General features: G+C 53.8%; 1 protein-coding gene across 3 annotated transcripts in view; it reads left to right on the top strand.

Annotated features, from left to right (window-relative positions):
- ABCA3 (ATP binding cassette subfamily A member 3) overlaps positions 1-21319 on the top strand; it is a 31261-nt gene that overhangs the window by 4428 nt on the left and 5514 nt on the right. Inside the window, exons 2-25 of one of the 3 annotated variants that reach the window (XM_064462222.1) lie at positions 649-744; positions 4587-4851; positions 5418-5545; positions 5655-5820; positions 7264-7523; positions 8271-8387; positions 8956-9076; positions 9637-9810; positions 10476-10657; positions 11848-11994; positions 12343-12472; positions 13262-13416; positions 14290-14445; positions 14783-14993; positions 15289-15439; positions 15976-16074; positions 16274-16466; positions 17341-17644; positions 17983-18256; positions 18866-19070; positions 19555-19774; positions 20004-20162; positions 20665-20837; positions 21133-21267. In XM_064462222.1, the coding sequence (XP_064318292.1) occupies positions 691-744; positions 4587-4851; positions 5418-5545; positions 5655-5820; positions 7264-7523; positions 8271-8387; positions 8956-9076; positions 9637-9810; positions 10476-10657; positions 11848-11994; positions 12343-12472; positions 13262-13416; positions 14290-14445; positions 14783-14993; positions 15289-15439; positions 15976-16074; positions 16274-16466; positions 17341-17644; positions 17983-18256; positions 18866-19070; positions 19555-19774; positions 20004-20162; positions 20665-20837; positions 21133-21267 (4179 nt within the window). In that variant the 5' untranslated portion in view covers positions 649-690. Of the gene's footprint in view, positions 1-648; positions 745-4586; positions 4852-5417; positions 5546-5654; positions 5821-7263; positions 7524-8270; positions 8388-8955; positions 9077-9636; positions 9811-10475; positions 10658-11847; positions 11995-12342; positions 12473-13261; positions 13417-14289; positions 14446-14782; positions 14994-15288; positions 15440-15975; positions 16075-16273; positions 16467-17340; positions 17645-17979; positions 18257-18865; positions 19071-19554; positions 19775-20003; positions 20163-20664; positions 20838-21132; positions 21268-21319 lie in introns of those variants that run through there. The other 2 variants (XM_064462221.1, XM_064462223.1) reach the window with 2 other exon arrangements.

The following is a 21319-nucleotide window of genomic DNA, read 5'->3' as shown; positions in this document are numbered from 1 at the left end:
TGGAGGAATGGCAGATACTTCCTAAAAGAGGGGGAGGATGCAGGTGTATCATCTTCAAGTGTATCATCCGAGAGCACTGACCTTCTCTTCCACTTCCCTGCCCTTTTCTCATCCTCACCTCTCCAAGGAGAGTTTCTACTGGGAAAGCACTGTTAACATTGCAAAACCAACCCTTCATGTTGCAGGAGGTGGAGGTACAACTTGAAATCTTCACCAGTCCCAAAATAATGGGTCACAAGGAATTTGGTGGCTGCCTTCAGGCTGGTGTTTGCACTTCTGTAACCTGGTGCTCCTAATGTTTAAGGAAAGCTGTTTCCCGCTGGCTGCTGGGTGAAGGACCGCTGGTGCTTGTGGGTTGGGTTTCCAAGCAGCGGCCTCCCTCCCTTGCAGCTGAGGTCATGCCGATGACCGGGAACAGGCTGCTCCAAAAACCACAGACTCTGGCTCTTATGGGTCAGTAGTGACCCTTGGAGAGGGAGCCCAACAGTTATTTTCCCCCGTTTGGGGCCAAGCCAGCTGTTGCAACATCAGGCTGGAAACAGAGACCTACCTGCCCTTGGATTGCCAACAGGTGGGATGTGGGATGCTGCCTTCCTGCCGCCCAAGTCTGCCAGCACCCGGCATTCACGGCTCTCTCTTCTCTTCCAGGGTCCTCCTGAGCAGTGGCAGTGGTCCCCTTCTGATGGGAGGATGGTTGTTCTCAGGCAGTTTGGGCTGCTGCTCTGGAAGAACTACATCCTGCAGGTAGGCTGGTGCTGTGCTCTTGGGGGGCTGCCTCTGTCATCACTAAATATGGGTACATCAGAGCTTGCCTGGGATCTTGATTCTCCAGCAAATCTTCACCATAGGCCCAAGGCATTTCCTGGAGGAAAACAGGTCTGTTTGTCCATGTGGTGTTGTCCTGCTTTTGCGCTGGGGAGAGACAGGCAGGTCTGTGTGCTCAGTTGTCCCTGTCCCCTTGAGTGCATGCTGTGCCGTTCCTCTCCTGCAGTCTGGCCATGAGTTCAGCTCCCCCTTTTCACGGGGCAGGATGACCCAGGCACAACCCGATGGTGGGTTTCTTGAGCCATCTTGTTACACAGCCTCCTCTGGAGGTTGTGATTGCTGCATGATGCCTCTAAACACACCAGGGCCCAGATTTTTTTTCCTCCAGTACTTTCTACAGCCCTCAGAAGGAGCTTTTGTGGGTCTTAAAAGTTAAACTACCATTGACCCGGCCTCTGCGCTCAGCCCTGCTCACTGCATGGCCGCTGGCTAATGAGGGATTTTGCAACCACGGGGCCTTCTTGCCCTGCTGACCAGCAGTGTCTCACCTGCTCCCGCAGCACCTTTAAGCAGCATGTGGGCACTCCTGGGTGGAAGCTGCGACTCCGCTGGGACCCAGAGCTGGCCCTGGCAGAGAGCGGCGGAAAAGGAGGGAGCGCAGGGATTGCTGCAGCCCGGCTTTACACTTTCAATGGCTCTTCTGCAATCAGCACGATGTTGCTTTAAAAATAAACAAAAGGAAGAGTGAAGGGGTGGCTGAGCTGCCTGCGTCCGGCCTTCCAGCAGGGCAGGGAGCAGGCAGCGGGCTTGGATATGACTGAAGGGAACAGCAGCAGGTCTGATTTGCAATCAGGAGCATGCTCCGTGGGTGTGTGTGATGGCCAGCCCTGTGAATCCCACCTTGTACACCCCAGATGTGTAGGACAATCCCCCACCCCCTCTGCAGGGGAATAGCATCATCTTCTGGGTGTGCTGTGGAGCGGGGGCGCCTCTTGTTGTGAGGCCACAAGCTGACTCGGATCTACTGTGACAGAATACAACCTGGAGCCCTTCCTCCCCTCTGCCAGAAAAATGTGCACCCAGTGAAGGCACAGAGCTCGCAAGCCATCATCACACTGGTGTGAAGATGGATGCCAGGACATGTGGCTTGCTCAAAGCTGGGGCAGCCCTGGCCAGGCAGAGGTAGTGATTATGGATGAGTATCCCTGTCACCTCTGGAATACGGCAGCTTAAACGACTTCTGTGGCAGCAAAAGCCTGCGCTGGTAAATGTGTATTAGCCTGCGAGTTCAGGGAACCAGGCAACTGTTCTGGAGACAGCTCAGGAGACTGAGAGAGGGTTTAATACGATAGTAAATCAGCGGGAGGCAGCTGGTCCACCAGAGCTGCATTATAAAGCCATCAGACATCTGCAACGTTCACTTTTATGAGCATGGCCTTTGGAAAGGCTCCTTTCCCCCCTCATGCTTGGAGCTGCTGCCTCCTGGCTGTGCTGCCAGGCTGGCTGCAGCAGTGGCTTGGTCCCTGGTTGTGGTCAGAGTGAGCAGCTCTTTTCTGGGAAAACACAGAGAGGGGTTTTTGGCTTTAGCAGTGGGTGCTGAGGGCCGGGGTGATGCAGGGAGCAGCTGCATGGTCGTATGCCCATGTGCCCCCTCCTGACAAACGAGCCAAGAGCCAATTCACCGCATCTGCTGCAGGGCAGACTGTCCCCCTTCCTGGGAGGTCTGTGCTCAGGGCTCCATTTCTGCCCCGCCAGAGGCTCTGACCACCTCAGTGTGCCCCGCTTGCTGCTTTCCCTGTGCCCCCATTTGAAAAATAAAACCTTTTATCTATCACTCTGCAGAGGGATGGGAGGTGTAGCTCCATGGTCGGCGCAGCTCAGTGCTGGGTGTTTGCAGGGCACTGGGAGCGTTCAGGGCAGCTGGGGTGCTGCCTCCAGCACGTGGTCAGTGCAGGCAGGAGAGGATCCCTGACATGGGCTGAGCCATACCCTGCCTGCAGTGTGCACACCCTGTGTGGGCACCACCATCTGCAGGTGTGTTTTTTACCATGCTGCTGCCCATTGCTGTGATCCAGGCCATGGCACCACTGCGCCAGTGGCTATGGGGCCAGGCAGGAGGTGGCTGAACAACACTGAGTGTGCAGAGATGTCAGGGAGGGGCTGCACTATCAGATAAAAAACGCTTGCTGAGACAGCAAAGTTGTGAGAATAAAACCTCTTGGCGCTCCTCTTGCACGTTGTGGTGTTCTTCTTTCCAGCCCAGTGGAGGGAAGGGTAGAAAACCTTCCTTCCCTGGTCTTGTAAAGTCTGTTAGCCAGAGTCTGCAGAAGAGGTTAATGCTGCTGCTTCTGCTGTGGGCAAGTGCTCCAAGTGAGCAGATGTGAATCCCTGCACCCAGACCTTGTTCCCTGCTGCCGGGGATGTTTCATTAACTGTTGTTGCAGTGATTGAGGTTTGATGTGGTGTGGTGTGCTGTGCTTGCACCTGGGCTGGGCTCGGGTGAAGGCAGCTTGGTTTGCAGGAGGAAATAAGACGGCTGGGTATGGATTTTACCTCTTCTACCCAGACCTGCCTGGCTGCTGCTACACCAGGCCCAGGGCTGAGCCGTGCCCTCTAGGGAGCTGCCTTCCTCTCCTATCCCTGCCCCACCTGGGTGATGCGGCTTCAGTGGGAGCAGCCCGGTGCTCACGGCTCCCTTCTCTGCAAGCGCATGTGACCTCTGCAGTCATTTTTACAAGCATAACTCCATTGGTTGGCAGCATGTCCCAGCTCCTGCCATAAAATAGATCAAGGGGGTTGCGCTGCAGAAATGTGGGCATGCATGACACTGGTTGGGACAGCTGCTCCCCTGCCCCTCCAGTCAGAGATGACCCATTTCCCCTGGGATGACCAGGGTTTTCAATGCTAGTTAACCTGGGTTGGATGCTAATTCACCTGGGTCGGTGGTGGGTGTTAGTAGCTAGTGGGAGGTTTGCAGGAGAGGCAGCTCTGGGGGAAACCACTGGAGGGTCATGCTCCGGCTTAGCTGCCTGCATGTGTTCACCAGACTCAAGTTCATTGTCGGGTTGCTTGAACCTCAATTAACAATAAGTGCACCGCTGTATTTAGTGCAGACAGGCCTTGGGGTGAAGGCTGAGCTCGTGGGTATGTTCTCCATTCTGCGTGGGGGCACCAATGCCTGTAGCCAGAGGCTTTCCAGGTCCCATCCCTGGCCGGGACGCAGAGCCTGCGTCCCGCTGCCTGCAGTCGCTAAGCTCCAGCAGAAAAAAAACTTCACTGACTGCGTTAGCTTTGCTCTGCTTTACCTGCCCCCTGCCTGCTCGTCCCACTCATTCATTTAGTTACAGTATCTTTAGCTCCCAGCCCTGTAAGTGTTGGGCAAGGTTGCTCTGCTGTGGTTAAAGCTGTTCTCTTTGCTTTCCTGGCTGTGGCTGGTCCCACAGCATGGGCCTCGTTGTAGGAGGCGTATCGCTGCGGTTGCCTGCGGGAGTGGTACGGACGGGTCCTGAGTGCCGCCTGCTCCTAGGCAGAGCCCTGTTGCACAGGGAAAGGGCAAACAAACAGTACAGCTCGTTCAAACCCAGCAGCATGGCGGGGAAGGCTCTGAAGGAGGGTGGTTCAAGATGGAGCAGTGCTTAGGGAAGGAGACACCTTGGCTCCGTGCAGTGTTGTTATTGGGCTTTGGAAAAACCCAGGTTGTGAAACCTTGGGAAATGCAAGAATGCTTCTGGAACCTCACTACTGTGCCCGGAACCTTGTTATTGCGTTTGATCTACCTTCAGTGTTTACGTAATTTTTTTTAATCTTTACCTTTCCTGCAGAAACGGCAGATCTTGGTGACAGTCATTGAAATCTGCCTGCCGCTGCTCTTTGCTGCCATCCTGATAGCACTGCGGCACCGGGTGCACTCCATCAGCCACCCCAACGCCACCGTCTACCCCCCTCAGTCTGTGGATGACCTGCCAGGCTTCTTCTACCGCCGGCAGCCCAGCAACCCCTGGGAGCTGGCTTACGTCCCCTCCAACAGCAGTGCCGTCAGGAGCATCGCGGAGGCAGTGGAGAGGGCTTTACCCATCAGCATCAGAGGTTAGCATGGGCCGGGGGCTACAGCTTCCACCCCAGAAATGGGTACAAATTTTTACTCTGATAAATCCTGATGCTCTGTTCCAGGGATGCATCAATTTTATCAGAACTCCAAGGCAATGGTTTTGGTTTTGCTTTACTAAAACTACAGGATTTTGTTTTGATTTTTGGTTGCATTTTGTTGCAGTTTCCACCTAGAAAAATATTGCCCAAAATAGTTAAAGTACATGGCTGTCGCTTCCCCAAGACAAAGTATTTTTGGAAATCTTGCACAGAGAATTTTAGCGCTTTATGTTCCAAGCTGAAGGTGACGTTAGGATTTTCTCTGAAAGCAGAGCTGACTCCTGCTCTTGAGGAGGAGGAATTGTCTGCATGCCCCATGATGGGCACCACAGCATGCAATATAAATGAAATCCCCTGTGTCTGACAGCAGTGGTGATTGTCACCTCTGGCTGGAGTGCATCCCTTGTGTCTTGGACCAAAATGATGTTATTGGTGATGGTTGACCATCATCCCGCATTGAGTTGCGATGCTCCATGCCTGCGTCTCTCTCTTTCCTCTCTCTGCAGCTCAGGGCTTTGCCTCAGAGCAGGACTTTGAGGAGTACGTCAAGTCAGACAACCGCTCGGGCAGTGTGCTGGCTGCCGTCGTGTTCAAGCACCGCTTCCATCAGAGCACGGCCCCGCTGCCCCTCCAGGTGAGCAGAGCCAGGGGGACAGGAGGACGCAGAGGGGTTGGCATCCTCTGCGATCTGGACACCGCTTCTTTCTGTCCCACCTGCCATGCCCTTTGTGTGCTCCTTCCAGGTCAACTATGAGCTGCGCTTCAAGTATAGCCCAAGGAACGCCCCGCGGAGTGAGCAGACGGGTCTGAACCCCAACCTGGACCGGGACTGGCACACCAGCTACCTCTTCCCACTCTTCCAGCTGCCTGGGCCCCGGGAGGCCAAGTTTGCCGATGGGGGGACGCCAGGTGAGGGCCACCTCTCCTCTGCCATGGGCTATTTCACAGCCAAAGAGTTGGGCGCAGTTTTCTGTACAGCAGCTCGGCTCGTTACAGAGATTCACTGAGGCTCTGAGCTTTTATGTAAACAGTTTGATTTTTAAAAATTAATTAAATAAAATTAATTTTAAATTAATAGTTTTAATTGTATTGAAATAATTTTAATATTTAATAATTATAATTTATAATAATTATTTAAATTTTACCCTGTGATGACTTGGGCACTGCAGGCCTCTGGGTACCTCTGCTGAGCAGGGTTGGGTAAGAATAAATTTTACTCACGTGAATTTTTTTTAATTTAAATTTGGGTTTTTTCCCTTTTATATTTTTAATGGAAAATTTATTTCAGGGTCCAAACTGTTCAGTGTTTGTCATGCCTCTTAAGTACTTGAAAAGTAAATAGAGCGACTCTGTGGTTTGAGTATAGGGTTTTAAGGAAAGTCAAAACAGAGTCCGAGCAGGAGGCAGCGGTGATGTTGCTGGAGCTGGTGCTGGCTTAGGATTTGATTTTTTGGGAGCTTCCCTGTGGCTGCAAAGGGATATTTCCCTCAGTTGGGTTTTTTCTTCCATTGTTCAATAGCAATGTCAAGGGAAAGATTGAGAGGCCAAGAAAGTGGGTGAACTGCTCACGCAGTGTAAGTGAGCCTGAGCCCGAGAGCGCGATATCTGCTGGTTCAAATGTTCTACAGGACGGGGTGACCAGGAGCCCAGATCAATTCCCTCACTACAGTGTTTGTTTAGTAAATTAGTTAATATAAAACACTGTTCACGATCTCGTATTCTTACTTTTTCCTTCTTTGCGTGGGTCATTTTCAGCAGCTAACTCTCAAAATGCTCATTTGGGGCTTTGTAAGCAGAATTTGAGTTTCTATTCAAGCAACGTGTGGCAGAAAACCCACCTAAAAATAAAGAAGTTGAAAATTAGAAATCATTCACTGTTTTCTAATGCACAAAAATGGAAGCCAAATGTGTGAGTAATGGGATATATTCTTCCTCACCAAAACCTGCGTATTATCCTGTATTCTCTTGGTTTACAAAAAAAAAGGATGAAATACAAGCTCAGTGACACTGGCAGTGGTTAATGATGATGGAGAATCTCCCCCCTTACAAAAATAAAGCCATACCTGCAGAAAGGCAAATGCAGTTTAAATTGAGTTTTCCTGCCAGATGCTTTTAACTGATGATTATGAGAGATTTGAATTCCTGTGATGTAAATCCTTCCCGAGCCCCTCTGTGTCGGCAGGAGTGTGTTGATAGTGATGTTTATTTTGCTTTTCCTACAATCTCTTTTTTTGTTTCCTGTTCTTCTTCCCAAGCAATCCCTCCTGCAAAGGCTGTTTCTCTCCTTCTGCCCACACCTCCCTCCAAAACCCGGACCCGTCTCTATTCCCCCGTGTTGTTTTTGCTATGCAGGCTATATCCGAGAAGGTTTCCTGGCGGTGCAGCACGCGGTGGACAGAGCCATCATGCAGTACCATGCCAACACCAGCTCCTCCAGCCTGCTGGAGAACATCACGGTGGTGGTGCAGCGCTTCCCCTACCCGGCGTATGTCAATGACCTCTTTCTCCTCGCCATTCAGAACCAGCTGCCCCTGCTGCTCATGCTCAGCTTCACCTACACCTCGCTCAACATCGTCCGCGCCGTCGTGCATGAGAAGGAGAAGAAGCTGAAGGTAACACGAGTGGTAGGATGTCTGGGTGTTCCTCTCCCTCTGCAGCATTTCCCAATAGATGTTGCCTTTAAATTAGGAACAAAATCCCCGTTGGGTTTGGAGCCAGCAAGCAGGAGGTGGGGATGGCAGCAGATTAGCAAACCCTAGGAAGGAATGTCACTAATCCTGCCGCCAGGATGTGGCTCGGCTCTCCTTGCTGTGCAGCCAAGGCTGCTGGACTGAAGGGCTGCTGTTTCTCTTGGGCTGCAAGGTGGCTTGGAGAGAGGGCAACACTTGTGGATTCAAGAGTTTTTTAGATTCAAGAGTTCAGTGTGTGGGAAGCAAGATTTTTGTCTTTTGAGTGTAGAAACCCATGTGTCTGAGTTGTGTTGTGGGGGTGGTTGGAGCTCGGCTGCTGTGGTGGTTGCGACAGCAGGGCCTGGCTTCCCCTGGGCGTGGGGTTGTCCTGCCCTCTGCCATGCTGCCAGGTGACCCTGGCGGCCCTGCTGGCATCAGCTGCTGTGGTTTTGGGTTCAGCTCAGCTCTTCAGGGAGATGTTCTCCTGTGGTGGTGAGGGGGGGAGGTGGGTGGCACCATGCAATGCTGAAGGCTGCGCAGGACCGCTTTGGTGGGACCTGGGGCTGCCACCTCCCTTGCCAGTGCTGCACGGCAAAGCCACCATCACCCTGACCAGGGCCTGCACCTCGCCCCTGGCCATGCCCGGGAAGTGTGGATGCAGCCCTGGGTGACAGTATGACCTCCCCGCAGGAGTACATGCACATGATGGGCCTCAGCAACTGGCTGCACTGGAGCGCCTGGTTCCTCATGTTCTTCCTTTTCCTCCTGGTGTCCGTGTTTTTCGTCACTGTGCTCTTCTGTGTCAAGGTGAGGCCACTGTTCTGCAGGCCAGAAGCTTTGTGCTGGCAATGCACGGGAATGACAAGACTCCTCTGCCGTGGGCTGGACTGTTGTGGTATCTCAGGACTCCTCCACGTGTGTAACGGAGGCTGGAGTTGGCCTTTTCCAGAGATGGGTGGGTAGAGCTGCCTGCCACAGCTGCCTTTCATGACAGGGGTGACCTCCCCAGGAAGGAGCTGAGGGATGGGAGCCCCACAGGAGGCCAAGGCAGTCCCATGGAACGCAGGACCACCTCACTCCTGCAGCCCTGTGTGCCCTTGGAGGGATTTGAGCTCTCCTCTCTGGTTGTACCCACACTATGAGAAGCAGGAGGAGGCTGCCTGGGTGTTGATCAAGGTGCCCCCTGTCTCTTAGACCCTGTGTCACACAAGAGCAACCCGTATTTCTTCCCTCTGCAATGGTCTAGGGCGGCCTGGGCATTCTCACCCATCTCTCAGTTTGTCTTTATGGAGGAAGTCAGTTCTTGGCTGCCCGCATGTGCCTGCAGCCATGGCCAGCTTCGCCAGCCCTTGGCATAACCAGATTTTCTTGGTAGGTGAGCGAACAGGGAGCGGTGCTCACCAACAGTGACCCCACGCTGGTGTTCACCTTCCTCGCCATCTTCTCCATCTCCTCCATCTCCTTCAACTTCATGGTGAGCACCTTCTTCTCGAGAGGTGAGTCCCTCCCCAGCTGCCTCCTCGTGTTGCTGACCTGTGGGGCTGGGGGTGTGTTACAGGCCTCGTGCTGTAAAATTTTTGATTAGTTTTGGTTGGGAGGCAGCTCTGGAGGTCTTTGGTTCATCCTGCTCAAAGCAGGGCCAGCTCCAGAGTTATGTGAGGTTGCACAGAGCTCTGTGTTTGTTCGACACATAGAGGTGGGGCGGCTTTCTTCCTTTTTTTTGCTGCATTTTCCCCACAGTGCACATGAAGGGATATGTGTACTATCTCTTCCAAACCAGACAGGCTCATGCATTAGGGCATCATCTGGCTGTCTTGGCCCCAGGATGCTCAGCTCTGGGATGGGGGGAGGTGTTTCTGCAGCTGTCCACTGTGGGGTCGGCGTCTGGCACTGCTCCTGCTTTGCTGTGGGACTTGGGCAAGTCCTCATCCTGCACCCCAGTAACCACCCTTTGTGCAAAAGACTTGAATATCCATGGATGGAAGGCTGGTGGGAAATACCTGTGGCATCATTGTATTCTTGACGTTTTCCCTCCTGCTTTTCTCTGTGCTGGCAGCAAATGTTGCGGCTGCCGCTGGCGGCTTCCTCTACTTTTTCTCCTACATCCCTTACTTCTTCATCTCGCCCCGCTATGACCTGATGTCCCACAGCCAGAAGCTGGCGTCCTGCCTCATCTCTAATGTGGCCATGGCCATGGGGGCACAGCTTATAGGCATGTTTGAAGGAAAAGGTAAGAAAATGCCTCCCGTCCCTCGGGAGTGGAGCCAGCTTTTTTTTGTGGTGGGTTGGGACTGGCTTGCATGTGGTATGAAGGGTGGAAAGGAGTCAGGGAGAAGCACTTCCCTGCTCCTAACAAGAGCAGGAGGGCTAATTGCTGATTGCTCCTGTGGGTCTTATCAGCACCAGGGCTCTGCCCCTCTGAACCCATGTCCCTGGCAGTCTGGGCTGTGCAAAACTCATCATCACTTTAATTACCAAGCAAATTCTGTTCTAAGGGATGGGAATCCATTGTCTTTCCGCCTTCCCAATATATATCTTTCATTTCTGTGTTAATAAGAATTTGGTGTTGGTACCAGCAGTGGCCACGCTATTGCAAAGTGGTGGCACTAAAAAGGCAACTGTGGTGAAGGGGGGCAGTGGCTGGAGAAGAGTTCGCCTCTTCCCAGGGTAGTTGCAGAGGATGTGATGGAAGAAGCATGACAGGGTGGGAGACCTTGAGATGTCAGTGCGCTTTCTGCTGTGTCTTTTCTCTCTGTCTATAGAAGGGATTGTAGAGACACACACATGCTCCTTGTTATGGACCAGTGAATTAGGACAGGGATGCTATCTGAGTCTTGGAGAGCAGTTTGTCCTTCCGGGGATGCAGAGTTAGGCAGTGCCCCATGTGTGTTGCAGGGACTGGCATTCAGTGGAGGGACCTCATGAAGCCCATCAGTGTGGATGACAACTTTACCTTAGCCCAAGTCCTCGGGATGCTGCTCCTGGACTCAGTGCTCTATGGTGTGGTGGCCTGGTACGTGGAGGCTGTCTTCCCAGGGGAGTACGGCGTGCCTCAGCCATGGTACTTCTTCTTGACGGTGAGCATTGATTACGCACCCCTTCCAGCAGGCTTGACGGGCATCTCTTGGGGATAGTTCCCACTTCTGTGCTGTGCAGTGGGCTAGAATAATGTGCAAGGGTGGCACCATCTGGGCTCCAAAATCAAGGGGTCTGCAGCATGTCCTCAGTAACAGCTGATGCAGCTGTATTTTTTTTACTGAATATGAAGGTTGTTGTGGCTTTAAATCTTTGTCCCGACACTTCTTGGTGTCAAGGGTGTTGTGCAGTGGCTCCGTGTCCCAAGCGAAGGCATTGGAGAGAAGCCCCAGGTGCGAGCAAGCAGATCTGGGTGGACCTGGCTGGTCTGCGTCCCGCTGCCAGCCCCCACGTGCTAGTACCAGTGGCTGGGTGATGACTGTCATCCCATCAGCTGAGCTGCCCTCACTTTGCCAAGTCAAATGCTTTGGCATCATCTTCAGCGGCCATAGCTGTGGTGGTTACTGCAGCTCAGCTGGCTGCTGAGGGTTTGTTAAGCTATAGCAACACAATAAATTTTGATTCCGTGGCCGTATTCCTTGCTATTTGATCAGGAAGTATTTCCTCCTCCCCTCTAAATTCCTTATCCCAGCACGGTTTCACTTCAGCATCCCACTCCCTCCTGCAGCTAGACCAGGGTAGCGGAGATACAGCTGTCTGCCACAAGCCAAAGCAGGATGCCAATTTTGGATCCAGGAGCTGTTGAATTGCTATTTCCACAGGGATTTAAGTTCCCAAACACTTATTTTCATTCCTGGAGAGCCTGGTCAAAGGAAAGGCTATACTTGCTGCAGCTGGACACTGGCCTTTTTGTATTTAGTCTGTGTAAAGGTTTTTGGAGGGGGTCATCCTCCATTGTGCAAGCTCTTCTGGGCAGGGTGCTTCTGCCTGAGCAATTTTGCTTCTCATCAAAGTACTGACCTTTTCCATGGGAATGAAGATGGGGAAAAGCTGCCTATGTAATCCCAGGCAATCCTGCTGTAAGGGAGAACCAGGGGAAGGCAGCAGGAGAGGAGGAGCAGTTTCTGGCTGACTTGTCTGCTGAAGATGTGCTGGTTGGCAATTCCCAGGCCAAGGAGAGTGGTCTTGCATATCTATGGGAGGCATTAGCATGGGAGGAAGAGGATGGATGAGGCTGGGGAGAAGAGATGGTCTCTGCCAGTGCCTGAGTTTCTTTGCCTTCTTCCATCAGCCCTCATACTGGTGCGGGCGCCCCAGGACTGTCGTGGGAAAAGAGAAGGAGGAGGAGGAGGACCCTGAGAAAGCGCTGAAGAGCCAGTACATTGAGGAGGAACCTGCCGACCTCGTGTCGGGAATCAAAATAAAGCACCTTTCCAAGGTACTGACTGCTCAGTACAGCACAAACACATAATGTTGTTTTTGTAAAAACTGCTGCCTGTGGGAAGCCTCCTTATCATTTTGCTGCCCTCCTCACCCAGGGCTGTGTTGCTTGGCTGCTGTAAGGCAGGTAAGGCTCTTCCCTAGAGCTGGCTGCATTTTGTTGCAGGCTGAAGTGTTAGGTACTTGCAGGTGCAGTGACATCTACATTTAACCTGAATTAGACCTGTTGTCTAATGCCAACACCATGTGAACATCATGGGCTTTGACTGCCAGGTGGAACGGAGGGGGCAGATCTGAGACCACTTGCCTCGAGTGCAGCGTCAACTCATTAATGTGATCTCCACAGGTGTTCAAAGTGGGAAACAAGAAGAAAGAGGCAGTCAAGGACTTAACGGTGAACATGTACGAAGGGCAGATCACCGTCCTGTTGGGACACAATGGTGCTGGGAAGACCACCACTCTGTCCATGCTCACAGGTAGGAGCTGTGTCCTGGTGTGGGGCAAGGAAGGGCTAATAGCTTGACTTGCAAAGGGGAGCTGAACCCCATCTCTGAGCTTGGGGAGGGGTTTTTGCTCTTCCCTGGAGGACCTTCGGTTCACTGAGCTGTTGGCCAGGGGTGCTGGGGTATTGAGAGGCACAACACTGCCTGGGGAGATGGAGGGAGGGTAGCGGTCCTTGCTCCATGAGAGTGGGATCAGCCAGTGGGGAAAATGACAGCCAGTCTATGTGTTGGAGAGCCCTGAGAAGAGAAAGGACCTGCTGTAAGATGGGCTTCTGCAGGCTTTGTCCTGATAAGACAAGGAGGGCACGGGCCAAGAACTGGTCATCTTCATTCCTGAGCCGCTCAGCCCCAGACAGCCTGTTTTGGCATGGTGGACACAGTCCTTTTTCCCTGTTCCCTGTCACTCTGTGCTGTTCCTGCCAGCCAAGGGCGCTCACGAGACCTTCCCTGGAGTTCTGCCCTGGCCTTGCCTGGACGTCTGCCAGGCTTGCCTGCCCGCTTCACTCTTTGCCTGCCTGCTCTGGCAGCACTGCCGGCTCCACCTCCCGCCTATGGATTCTGTGCAGCCCTCCCTGCGGGCAGGAGGAGGAAGCTGCCGTGCTCTGGCTCCAGCAAGAGACCAGCTTGCTCTGACTTCTGGCAGAAAGCTATGTTGCGGGGGGGCGGTAGTGCTCAGCTGGACCCCTGCCTTTCCACCAGCTCCTTGCCACCCAGGGTTATCCTCAGCTCTGAGCTGAGTCCACTGCATCCCACTCCTCCCAGGTCTGCACTCGCCAACGGACGGGCAGGCATACATCAATGGCTACGAGATCTCCCAGGACATGGTCCTGATCCGCCGCAGCCTGGGCCTATGTCCCCAGCATGACGTCCTCTTTGACAACATGACAGTGGAAGAGCACCTCCGCTTCTATGCAGGGGTGAGCACAGCGTTTGGGGGCAGTGCTGTCAGACCCCTGGGAGCCAGCTGTGGGGAGGCACGCTGCAGCCACCCTCTGGCTTCCTGAGGCTGGGGAAGTGTGGTGAGATCCACCCTCTGATCATTTTTGTGGCCTCCTCTGGACCCACCTGATGGAACACCTCTCCTGTGAGGGCAGGCTGAGAGAGCTGGGGTTGTCCAGTCTGGAGAAGAGAAGGCTGTGGGGAGGCCTTATTGTGGCCTTTTGGTACTTAAAGGGGGCTTATAAGAAAGACAGGGACAGGCTTCTTAAGGCCTGTAGCAATAGGACAAGGGATGATGGTTTTAAACTAAAAGTGGGTAGACTCAGACTAGGTATAAAGAAGAAATTTTTTATGCTCAGAGTGGTGAAACCCTGGCCCAGGTTGCCCAGAGAGGTGGTAGATGCCCCATCCCTGGGAACATTCAGGGTCAGTTTGGGCAGAGCTCTGAGCAACCTGATCTAGTTGAAGATGTCCCTGCTCACTGCAGGGGGATTGGACTAGATGACCTTTAAAAGATCCTTTCCTATTCAAACCATTCTATGATTCTATGGTAAGAGAAGAGGCATTGCCACCTCTTGCCACCCCATCTGCAGGCAGGGGCTCCCTGCTTGGCTGATGGATGAATGGGGGATCAAAGGCAGCATGGCTCCATGGAAACCCCCATGTCAGCTGTGCCAGCTCCTTCAGGGTTGGGCAGGAGTCCACTTGTGCTTCCCCACTTTCCTGCCTGTGTACGGAGGAGAGAGTATGGTGGGGTTTAGCAGCCAGTGGCTGATGTGTTGGGAAGGGTCTTTGCCAGATTCACTTACCACTGCAGGCAGGCTTAACCCTCCCTTCCCCCTGTCTGGCAGCTGAAGGGGTACCCACCCTCCAAGTGCCCTGAGGAGATCAACCACATCCTGAGGATCCTCAACCTGGAGGACAAGCGCCACTCTCTCACCAAGGCGCTCTCTGGTGGCATGAAGCGCAAGCTGTCCATTGGCATCGCCCTCATTGGGGACTCCAAGGCAAGCATCTTTGGTGGGGCTCACCTCGAACCTTTCTCCCTGGGGCCAACATAGGTCCTTCTAGTGCCTCTGAGGTTGTTCCTCACCTGTGATGAGCCAGTGGGAGATGCAGGGGCAGCAAGGAGGGGGCAGGAGCACCCCCCACAAAGGGGGATGACTCTGAGGACAGCGCCCTGAGGTTGCAGTGCAGCTCTGCTGCCTGGGACCTGCTCCCCCAGCAAGATCATCTCAAGCATGTTTCAAGGTCAAGGCTCCTTCTGGGCCCTGGGATTGCCCCCTCCTGCACTGCTGTGCCTCTCCCAGCCCTTTTTGACCAGCACCCATCTCCTGTGTGCAGGTGGTGATGCTGGATGAGCCGACGTCAGGGATGGACCCAGCCTCTCGCAGGGCCACATGGGACCTCCTGCAGCAGCAGAGGAGCAACCGTACCATCCTGCTGACCACCCACTTCATGGATGAGGCTGACCTGCTGGGGGACCGCATAGCTATCATGGCCAAGGGCGAGCTGCAGTGCTGTGGCTCCTCACTCTTCCTCAAGCGTAAATACGGTAAGGGGAGGAGCAGGCAGGCCATGCTGAATGTCTTCTTGCCAGGGAGGAGCAGGAGGGGGATATAGGGCAGGGAAGGGGACCCCATTGCTCCTTGTCTGATGGCTGCTTCCTCCTTGTCATGCTGTTCTGCCTCTTCTGAGGCCCATTACCACACTTGCTTCTGCATCATGTCCATAGCCCAGGCAAAGCCATCAATGCTCTCTGGTGCCTTCATCCCTCTCTGCTCTGACACCCCAGGACCAGGCTGAGCTGCGATTTACCCTCCTATCCCTTCTCTTGTGGCTCTGCCCAGGGGCAGGATATCACATGGTGATGGTGAAGGAGCCCTACTGTAACCTGGGGGAGATCTCCCGCCTCATCTGTCAGTACGTGCCCAATGCCACCCTGGAAAGCAATGCCGGGGCAGAGCTGTCTTTCATCCTGCCCAAGGAGAGCACACACAGGTAATGGCATCATCCTCTGCTTGTCCTCCCCAGGTGGGTCCCCTTGTCTGCACACACTGGGGGATGCACTGTCGTTATGGGCTTGCTGGAAAGGGGAGCTGCTCTCTGCCTCAGTGCTGGTCTTGGGAAATAGGGTTCAGTTCCTCCTTTCGCTGCCATCCTTCCCTGTGTCTGCTGGTGCATCGCTTGTGTGCCACCATGCCCACCATGCCACTGTCCATGCAGCAACTGCATGGGACAGCACTTGTTGCTGATAGATGGTGACAGCTGCGGTGTGGAGTGTGGCACAAACAAGGCAGGCTGGTTTGGCTCCAAAATCAAATAAATGGATAGCTGAGGCTGCTTGAGGCAAGAAAGAGCAGAAGATGGAGCCCAAAAGCTGCTCTTGGGGACCGTGGGGTGCTTAGTGCTGCAGGCAGCCCTGGAGCTGCCTGCAGGACTCAAACCAGCTGCAGGACAGATGCCCAAAGGGTCTTAACCTCTGAGCGCCCAACTCTCACGAGCATCAGTGTCTAACACCTCACATCTCCATTCAGGTTTGAGGCCCTGTTCACAGAGCTGGAGCAGAAGCGGGAGGAGCTGGGCATCGCCAGCTACGGCGCCTCGGTCACCACTATGGAGGAAGTCTTCCTGAGGTAGGCAAGAAGGAGGCTGGCCCCAGTGAGGTGTCTTCTGGTGATGACCAGTCCCTGTGTGCTTTGGCAATGGCGGTGTCCTACGCAGCTCTCTGGGGCACATGTTGGGTTTTGTCTCTTGGGTTTGGCTTCACCAGCTCAGAGCAGCTTGGTCCTGTCTGGGTCTGTATTTCATCACCTTCTTTCCCTCTTGGCACAGGGTTGGGAAGCTTGTGGACTCCAGCATGGATATCCAGGCCATCCAGCTGCCTGCTCTCCAGTACCAGCATGAGAGACGCTCCAATGACTGGGCCATGGATGACTCCAGCAGTCTGAGTGGCATGACGGATATGACGGACGACAGCGGGGCACTCATTACAGAGGACTGCTCCAGCATCAAGCTCAACACTGGGGTGAGTGCTGGGGGTGTCAGTGCAGCAGGAATGGGGAGAGGAGTTTCTGAAGTGGGGTTACCAGGTGGAGGTCCCCCATGGCTAGTCTCGCTGCATGTGGTTTGGAAGATCAAATTGGAACATCAAATTGGAATCCACATCTTCAGGGAAATTATTTTTAGGGTGGTTGGGATTGGTCACTTCCATCCCCTTCACATTAATCTGGAGGCCTGCAGAGATGCTCTTGAAGGTGTTCCAGGTGATCTAAAGTGGCTGTCACCTGCTGTTGCTACACTACTTGGGATTTCCAGCAGGGAGATGAGAAAAAACATCTTTCTTCCCTTCCTAGGCTTGCGCTTCAGATCCCTGGCAGCCCTTCATGGCCTGCTGCCTTTGCCTGTGATAAATTTCCCTGCACTTATCGAGGGCATGTCTCAAAGGCAGAAGGGGAGAAAGATGTTTATGGGTTTTAAAAAGCAAAGAAGGTGCTTGCAGGGTCAGGCTGGGAGCTCCAAGGCATCTCGGCCCAGTCGCTTTGGCAGACAGCTGTGTTGCAGTAATCCTCTTTGTGAACCTCAAATGCTGAGAGGTGGAGGAAGGTGTAAAGGTCATGGCTGAAGCTGCTTTTAACACCTGAGATCCCAAAGTGACTGCGTCCTGTTGGGAAGCGTGGAGTTTGATGGGCTGACCGGCTGTGCTGGAGTCAAGCAGCTGCCCTGCTAATCCCTTTACAGGCTTGGCAGGAGAGCAGGCTCTGCTGCAGGCTTGTGGGCTACATGCAGGATTAGGAGGTGGTTTTGGGGTCGTGCCCTGCATCAGCTGCATGGGGTGATGTGGCTGATGGGGCTGTCCACAGCTGGCAGGGCTCGCATTGACCTGACTTCTCCCCTCCCAGTTCTACCTGTGCTGTCAGCAGTTCTACGCCATGTTCATGAAACGAGCCATGTACAGCTGGCGCAACTGGAAGATGGTGGCAGCGCAGTTCCTTGTGCCTCTCATCTTCACTGCCTTTGCCCTCATCGTGGCCAAGACCTTCCCGGGACCCAGGGACTCCTCCCTGCTGAGGCTGACACTGGAGCCCTATGGCCAGACCATCGTGCCTTTCTTCATCTCGGCCACCTCGGGTCTGTCGCAGAGGTTGGCAGAGCAATACGTGGAGCTGCTGGATGCCCAGCGTCAGTCACCGCTGGAGGTGCTGGGTGAGGGTTCACGGAGCACCCGTGGAGCAGATGATACCCAGTGGGGCACGCAGGAGCCACAGTCTTCTCTTGTCAGGGCCCTCTGGTGTGGGTGGCTCAGGTCCCAGCTGTGGTGTATCTGAAATATCTCCTTGTATCCTCTGCTGCATGGGAGAGTTCCACAGTTGGCAGGACCCCTCCTCACCTGAGCAGAGCTGTGTTCTCCATAACCCTGCATTTGTGGCCATCATCAGGGCTAGGGCGGGCCACCAGGCTGGGGTTGCTTGGGGTCTTTTCCAGTTGGCCCCAGTTAGCTCTCATGTGATGGATCCTGCTCATAACAGTGTGGTGTTCAGCAGGTGACCTGGAGGAGTACCTCATCTCAAGAGCCTCCGAGGAAGGGGGAGCCTTCAATGAACACTGTATTGCAGCCGCCTCCTTCGAAGGAGCCAGGAACCGCACGGTGGTCACTGCGCTCTTCAACAACCAGGCATATCACTCCCCTGCCACGGCCCTTATGCTGGCTGACAACGCTGTCTTCAGGGTACTGGCAGGCCCCAACGCCTCCATCACAGTCACCAACTACCCTCAGCCCCGCAACATCACCGAGAAGGCCAAAGATCAGCTCATGGAGTATGTCTGATGGCAAGGCATTTGCTTTCCTGCTAGGGCTTGTGACCTCCATGGGTGCAGATTGGCTTGGTTGGAGTGGTGTCTGTGGAGGAGCCAGGCTGGAGCTTCTCAGAGCCAAACGTAGCTGTGGTTATACTCAGGAGGTCAGGAGAGCAAAGCTGTGTGGATGACTTACCTGCCTGAGCCTGGCAGCCATGTCACCCCATGCACATATCTCAGTGGTTGGGTATTTCCCTTTAGATAGTGCTTGGGGTTGCTGCTTGGGGTTGGTGTTCCCTGGGTGCTCAGAGCAAGGTGGGGCTGTATGGCCATACACTTCACGAAATCCTGCATCCAGGGTCTCTGAACCATACCTGTACCACAGGGGACATGTGTGGGACCTCGCAAAGGCAGGGTGGAGATTTGTGGTGTGCTAGGTGGGCTGTGCGTGGGAGATGCTCATCTTACTGAGGTGCGCTTTTATTGTGGAGTGTTTCTTCTGCATGCTGGCTTGCTGGGTGAGTGTAGCCTCCACAAGAAGCATGGTGTGGGTGTGCTGTGCCTGCGTAGCCTTAGTGTTAGTTTGCCAAACTGTCCCTGTCCTAACCTATCCCACTGCTCTCCCTGCAGAGGCCAGACTGGGTTCGCCATTGCCATCAACTTGCTGTATGGCATGGCCTCACTCGCCAGCACCTTCGCTCTGCTGCTGGTCAGTGAGCGGGCCATCAAAGCCAAGCATGTCCAGTTTGTCAGTGGCGTCTATGTGGTCAACTTCTGGCTTTCTGCCCTGCTCTGGGACATCATCAACTTCCTCATCCCTTGTGCTCTGATGCTGGTGAGTCACCCCTGACACCCTGATACCCTCCTGTCCTCCCCCTGGGTGAGAGCTCTGGGTGCTGCTCTTCAGCGAGAGCTGGAATGCGTGTGGGTGCAAGGATGAGGCCACTGGCATTGTCTCAGTTAATAGAAAGGACCAGCAAGAAAGCTGTCCCTTGGTCCTGCTGGTAGCAGGGCCATGGCCAACCAGCTGGGTCAAGTTGACTGCAGCCTCTGGCACCTGAATACTTGGGTGTGGGCACTAGAACATCTCAAATACATGAGAGCTTGGAGTGGAATTCCCCAGATCTGCCCTTCCGCATCCCGTCCTGCAGAAAGCGGGCTTCCCTTGAGGACAGGCAGGGGCTGCTGGTAGGAACTGTCTGTGAGGGGTAATCCAGGTCAGTGCAGTGCTGCCACTACTTTGCTGCCTGGGCCATTGAGACAAGGAGACATTGCTTGCAGCCAAGACAAATACGCATTCTCACGTTGCTGTGCCCCAGGTGATATTCCAAGCCTTCAATGTGCAAGCCTTCACCCAAGACAGCCACCTCGTTGATGTGATGCTGATCTTCCTCCTCTATGGCTGGGCCATCATCCCCCTCATGTACCTCCTCAGCTTCTTCTTCTCAGTGGCAGCCACAGCCTACACCCGTCTCACCATCTTCAACATCCTCTCAGGCACGGCCACCTTCCTTGCGGTCACCATCATGAGCATTCCAGGTGGGTCCCTGCCCTCCATGCCTCCCCAGCACTGCACCCTGCAGTCACCAAGAAGATCCAGCACCCAAAGAGACTCTTTCACCCCAGGGCTGTCCCAACAATAGCAAAAAAACCCTATGACAGTCCATTCTCACCCATTAAACATGACAAAATTTGTCCTATAGTATCAGGGTCTTTCTCTAAAATTAGCTAACTCTAATCTGTTGATCCTCCTGTGCTCCTCTTTCAGAGCTTGGCTTGGTAGACCTCTCCAAAACCCTGGATAAAGTCTTTCTTGTCTTACCCAATTACTGCTTGGGCCAATGCATCAGTGACTTCTACCAGAATTATGAGTTCATTCAGTTTTGTACCTCCTCGGTTGAAGCCATCTTCATCTGCAAAGCGTTCAGTGAGTCTCTGTATTGGTCCTCACCAACCCCTCCTGGCCATCCCACCGTAGCTGCACTGGGAGGGATCTGTGTGGTGGGTGGTGGAGCTGGGCACTATCGTGGGTCCTCTAACCCAACCTGGACAGTAGCTCCAGGTACTGTTTTAAAGCAAAAACAGCGTTTGACATTCATAGGTGATCCAATTAAAGAATCTTTCCTTGCTAATGATTTGGAGGAAAATGTGGGCTAGGGGAAGTTTCATGGACAACTAAAGAAATCAAAGTCCCACGAGTGACTTGATCTCCTCTGCGTGCTTCCACTGGGCGATTTCTGCCAGATCCCCTCCAGACCTGAATCCTCTTGTGGGAAGTTTTGGAAAGAGCTGTGGGCAAGGAACCCATTGTGGGCTGGGATGAAGATGAGCCTAGCAAAGCTCTGGGCTCAGAGCTTTCTCTGAAGCAATCTGCCCCTCCCCAGAGCGTGGATTGATTCAAGTCTTGATTTTGTTCCATTCCTGCTCAGATATCAGTTATCAGGTGAACTACTTTTCCTGGGAGACGCCTGGAATCGGACGATACCTGACCTCCTTGACCATCCAGGGTTTCTCCTTCCTCTTCCTTCTTTTCCTCATTGAGACAAACCTCCTCTGGAGACTGAGAACTTTGGTCTGTGGCATCTGCAGGCGGCGGAAATGGGTGAGCTGAAGTGTGTGGGAGGGAGAAGTAAGATGCCCTCCAAGCGAAGCCTAGGAGTCCCCATGAGCTGGAGACAGGCCCTCTTCACCTAAATCATCTTACCAGGGAGCATCCCTGGAGCAAGTCGCTTGGAAGGACCTATTCTGTTGGGAGTATGAGTTGGCAAAGGGAGTGAGGCATCCCCAGAGGTGGCTGATGAAAGGGATGGATTCTGCCCGGGTCGGGGGCACTGGAGGAACCCATTTGTCCCACAGCAGCAAGGTGGCAGAGTGTGTTTTTTCTCCCCCATGTTTAGGTGGCACTGCTGAACAGGGTATCTGTGCTGCCAGAGGACCGGGACGTGGCAGATGAGAGGAAGAAGGTTTTGGAGTCACCACCAGAACTGCTGTCATCTCTCAGCAGCCCTTTGGTCATCAAGGAGCTCACCAAGGTGAGGAGAGTGTGGCCCATCCTGAGCATCCTGCTGGGCGCTCCGGTACTCA

This window comes from Phalacrocorax carbo, chromosome 10 (assembly GCF_963921805.1).
Source record: "Phalacrocorax carbo chromosome 10, bPhaCar2.1, whole genome shotgun sequence".
Lineage (NCBI taxonomy): Eukaryota > Metazoa > Chordata > Aves > Suliformes > Phalacrocoracidae > Phalacrocorax > Phalacrocorax carbo.
The sequence above is the reverse complement of the archived record's forward strand: the minus strand, read 5'-3'. Positions and strand labels throughout refer to the sequence as shown.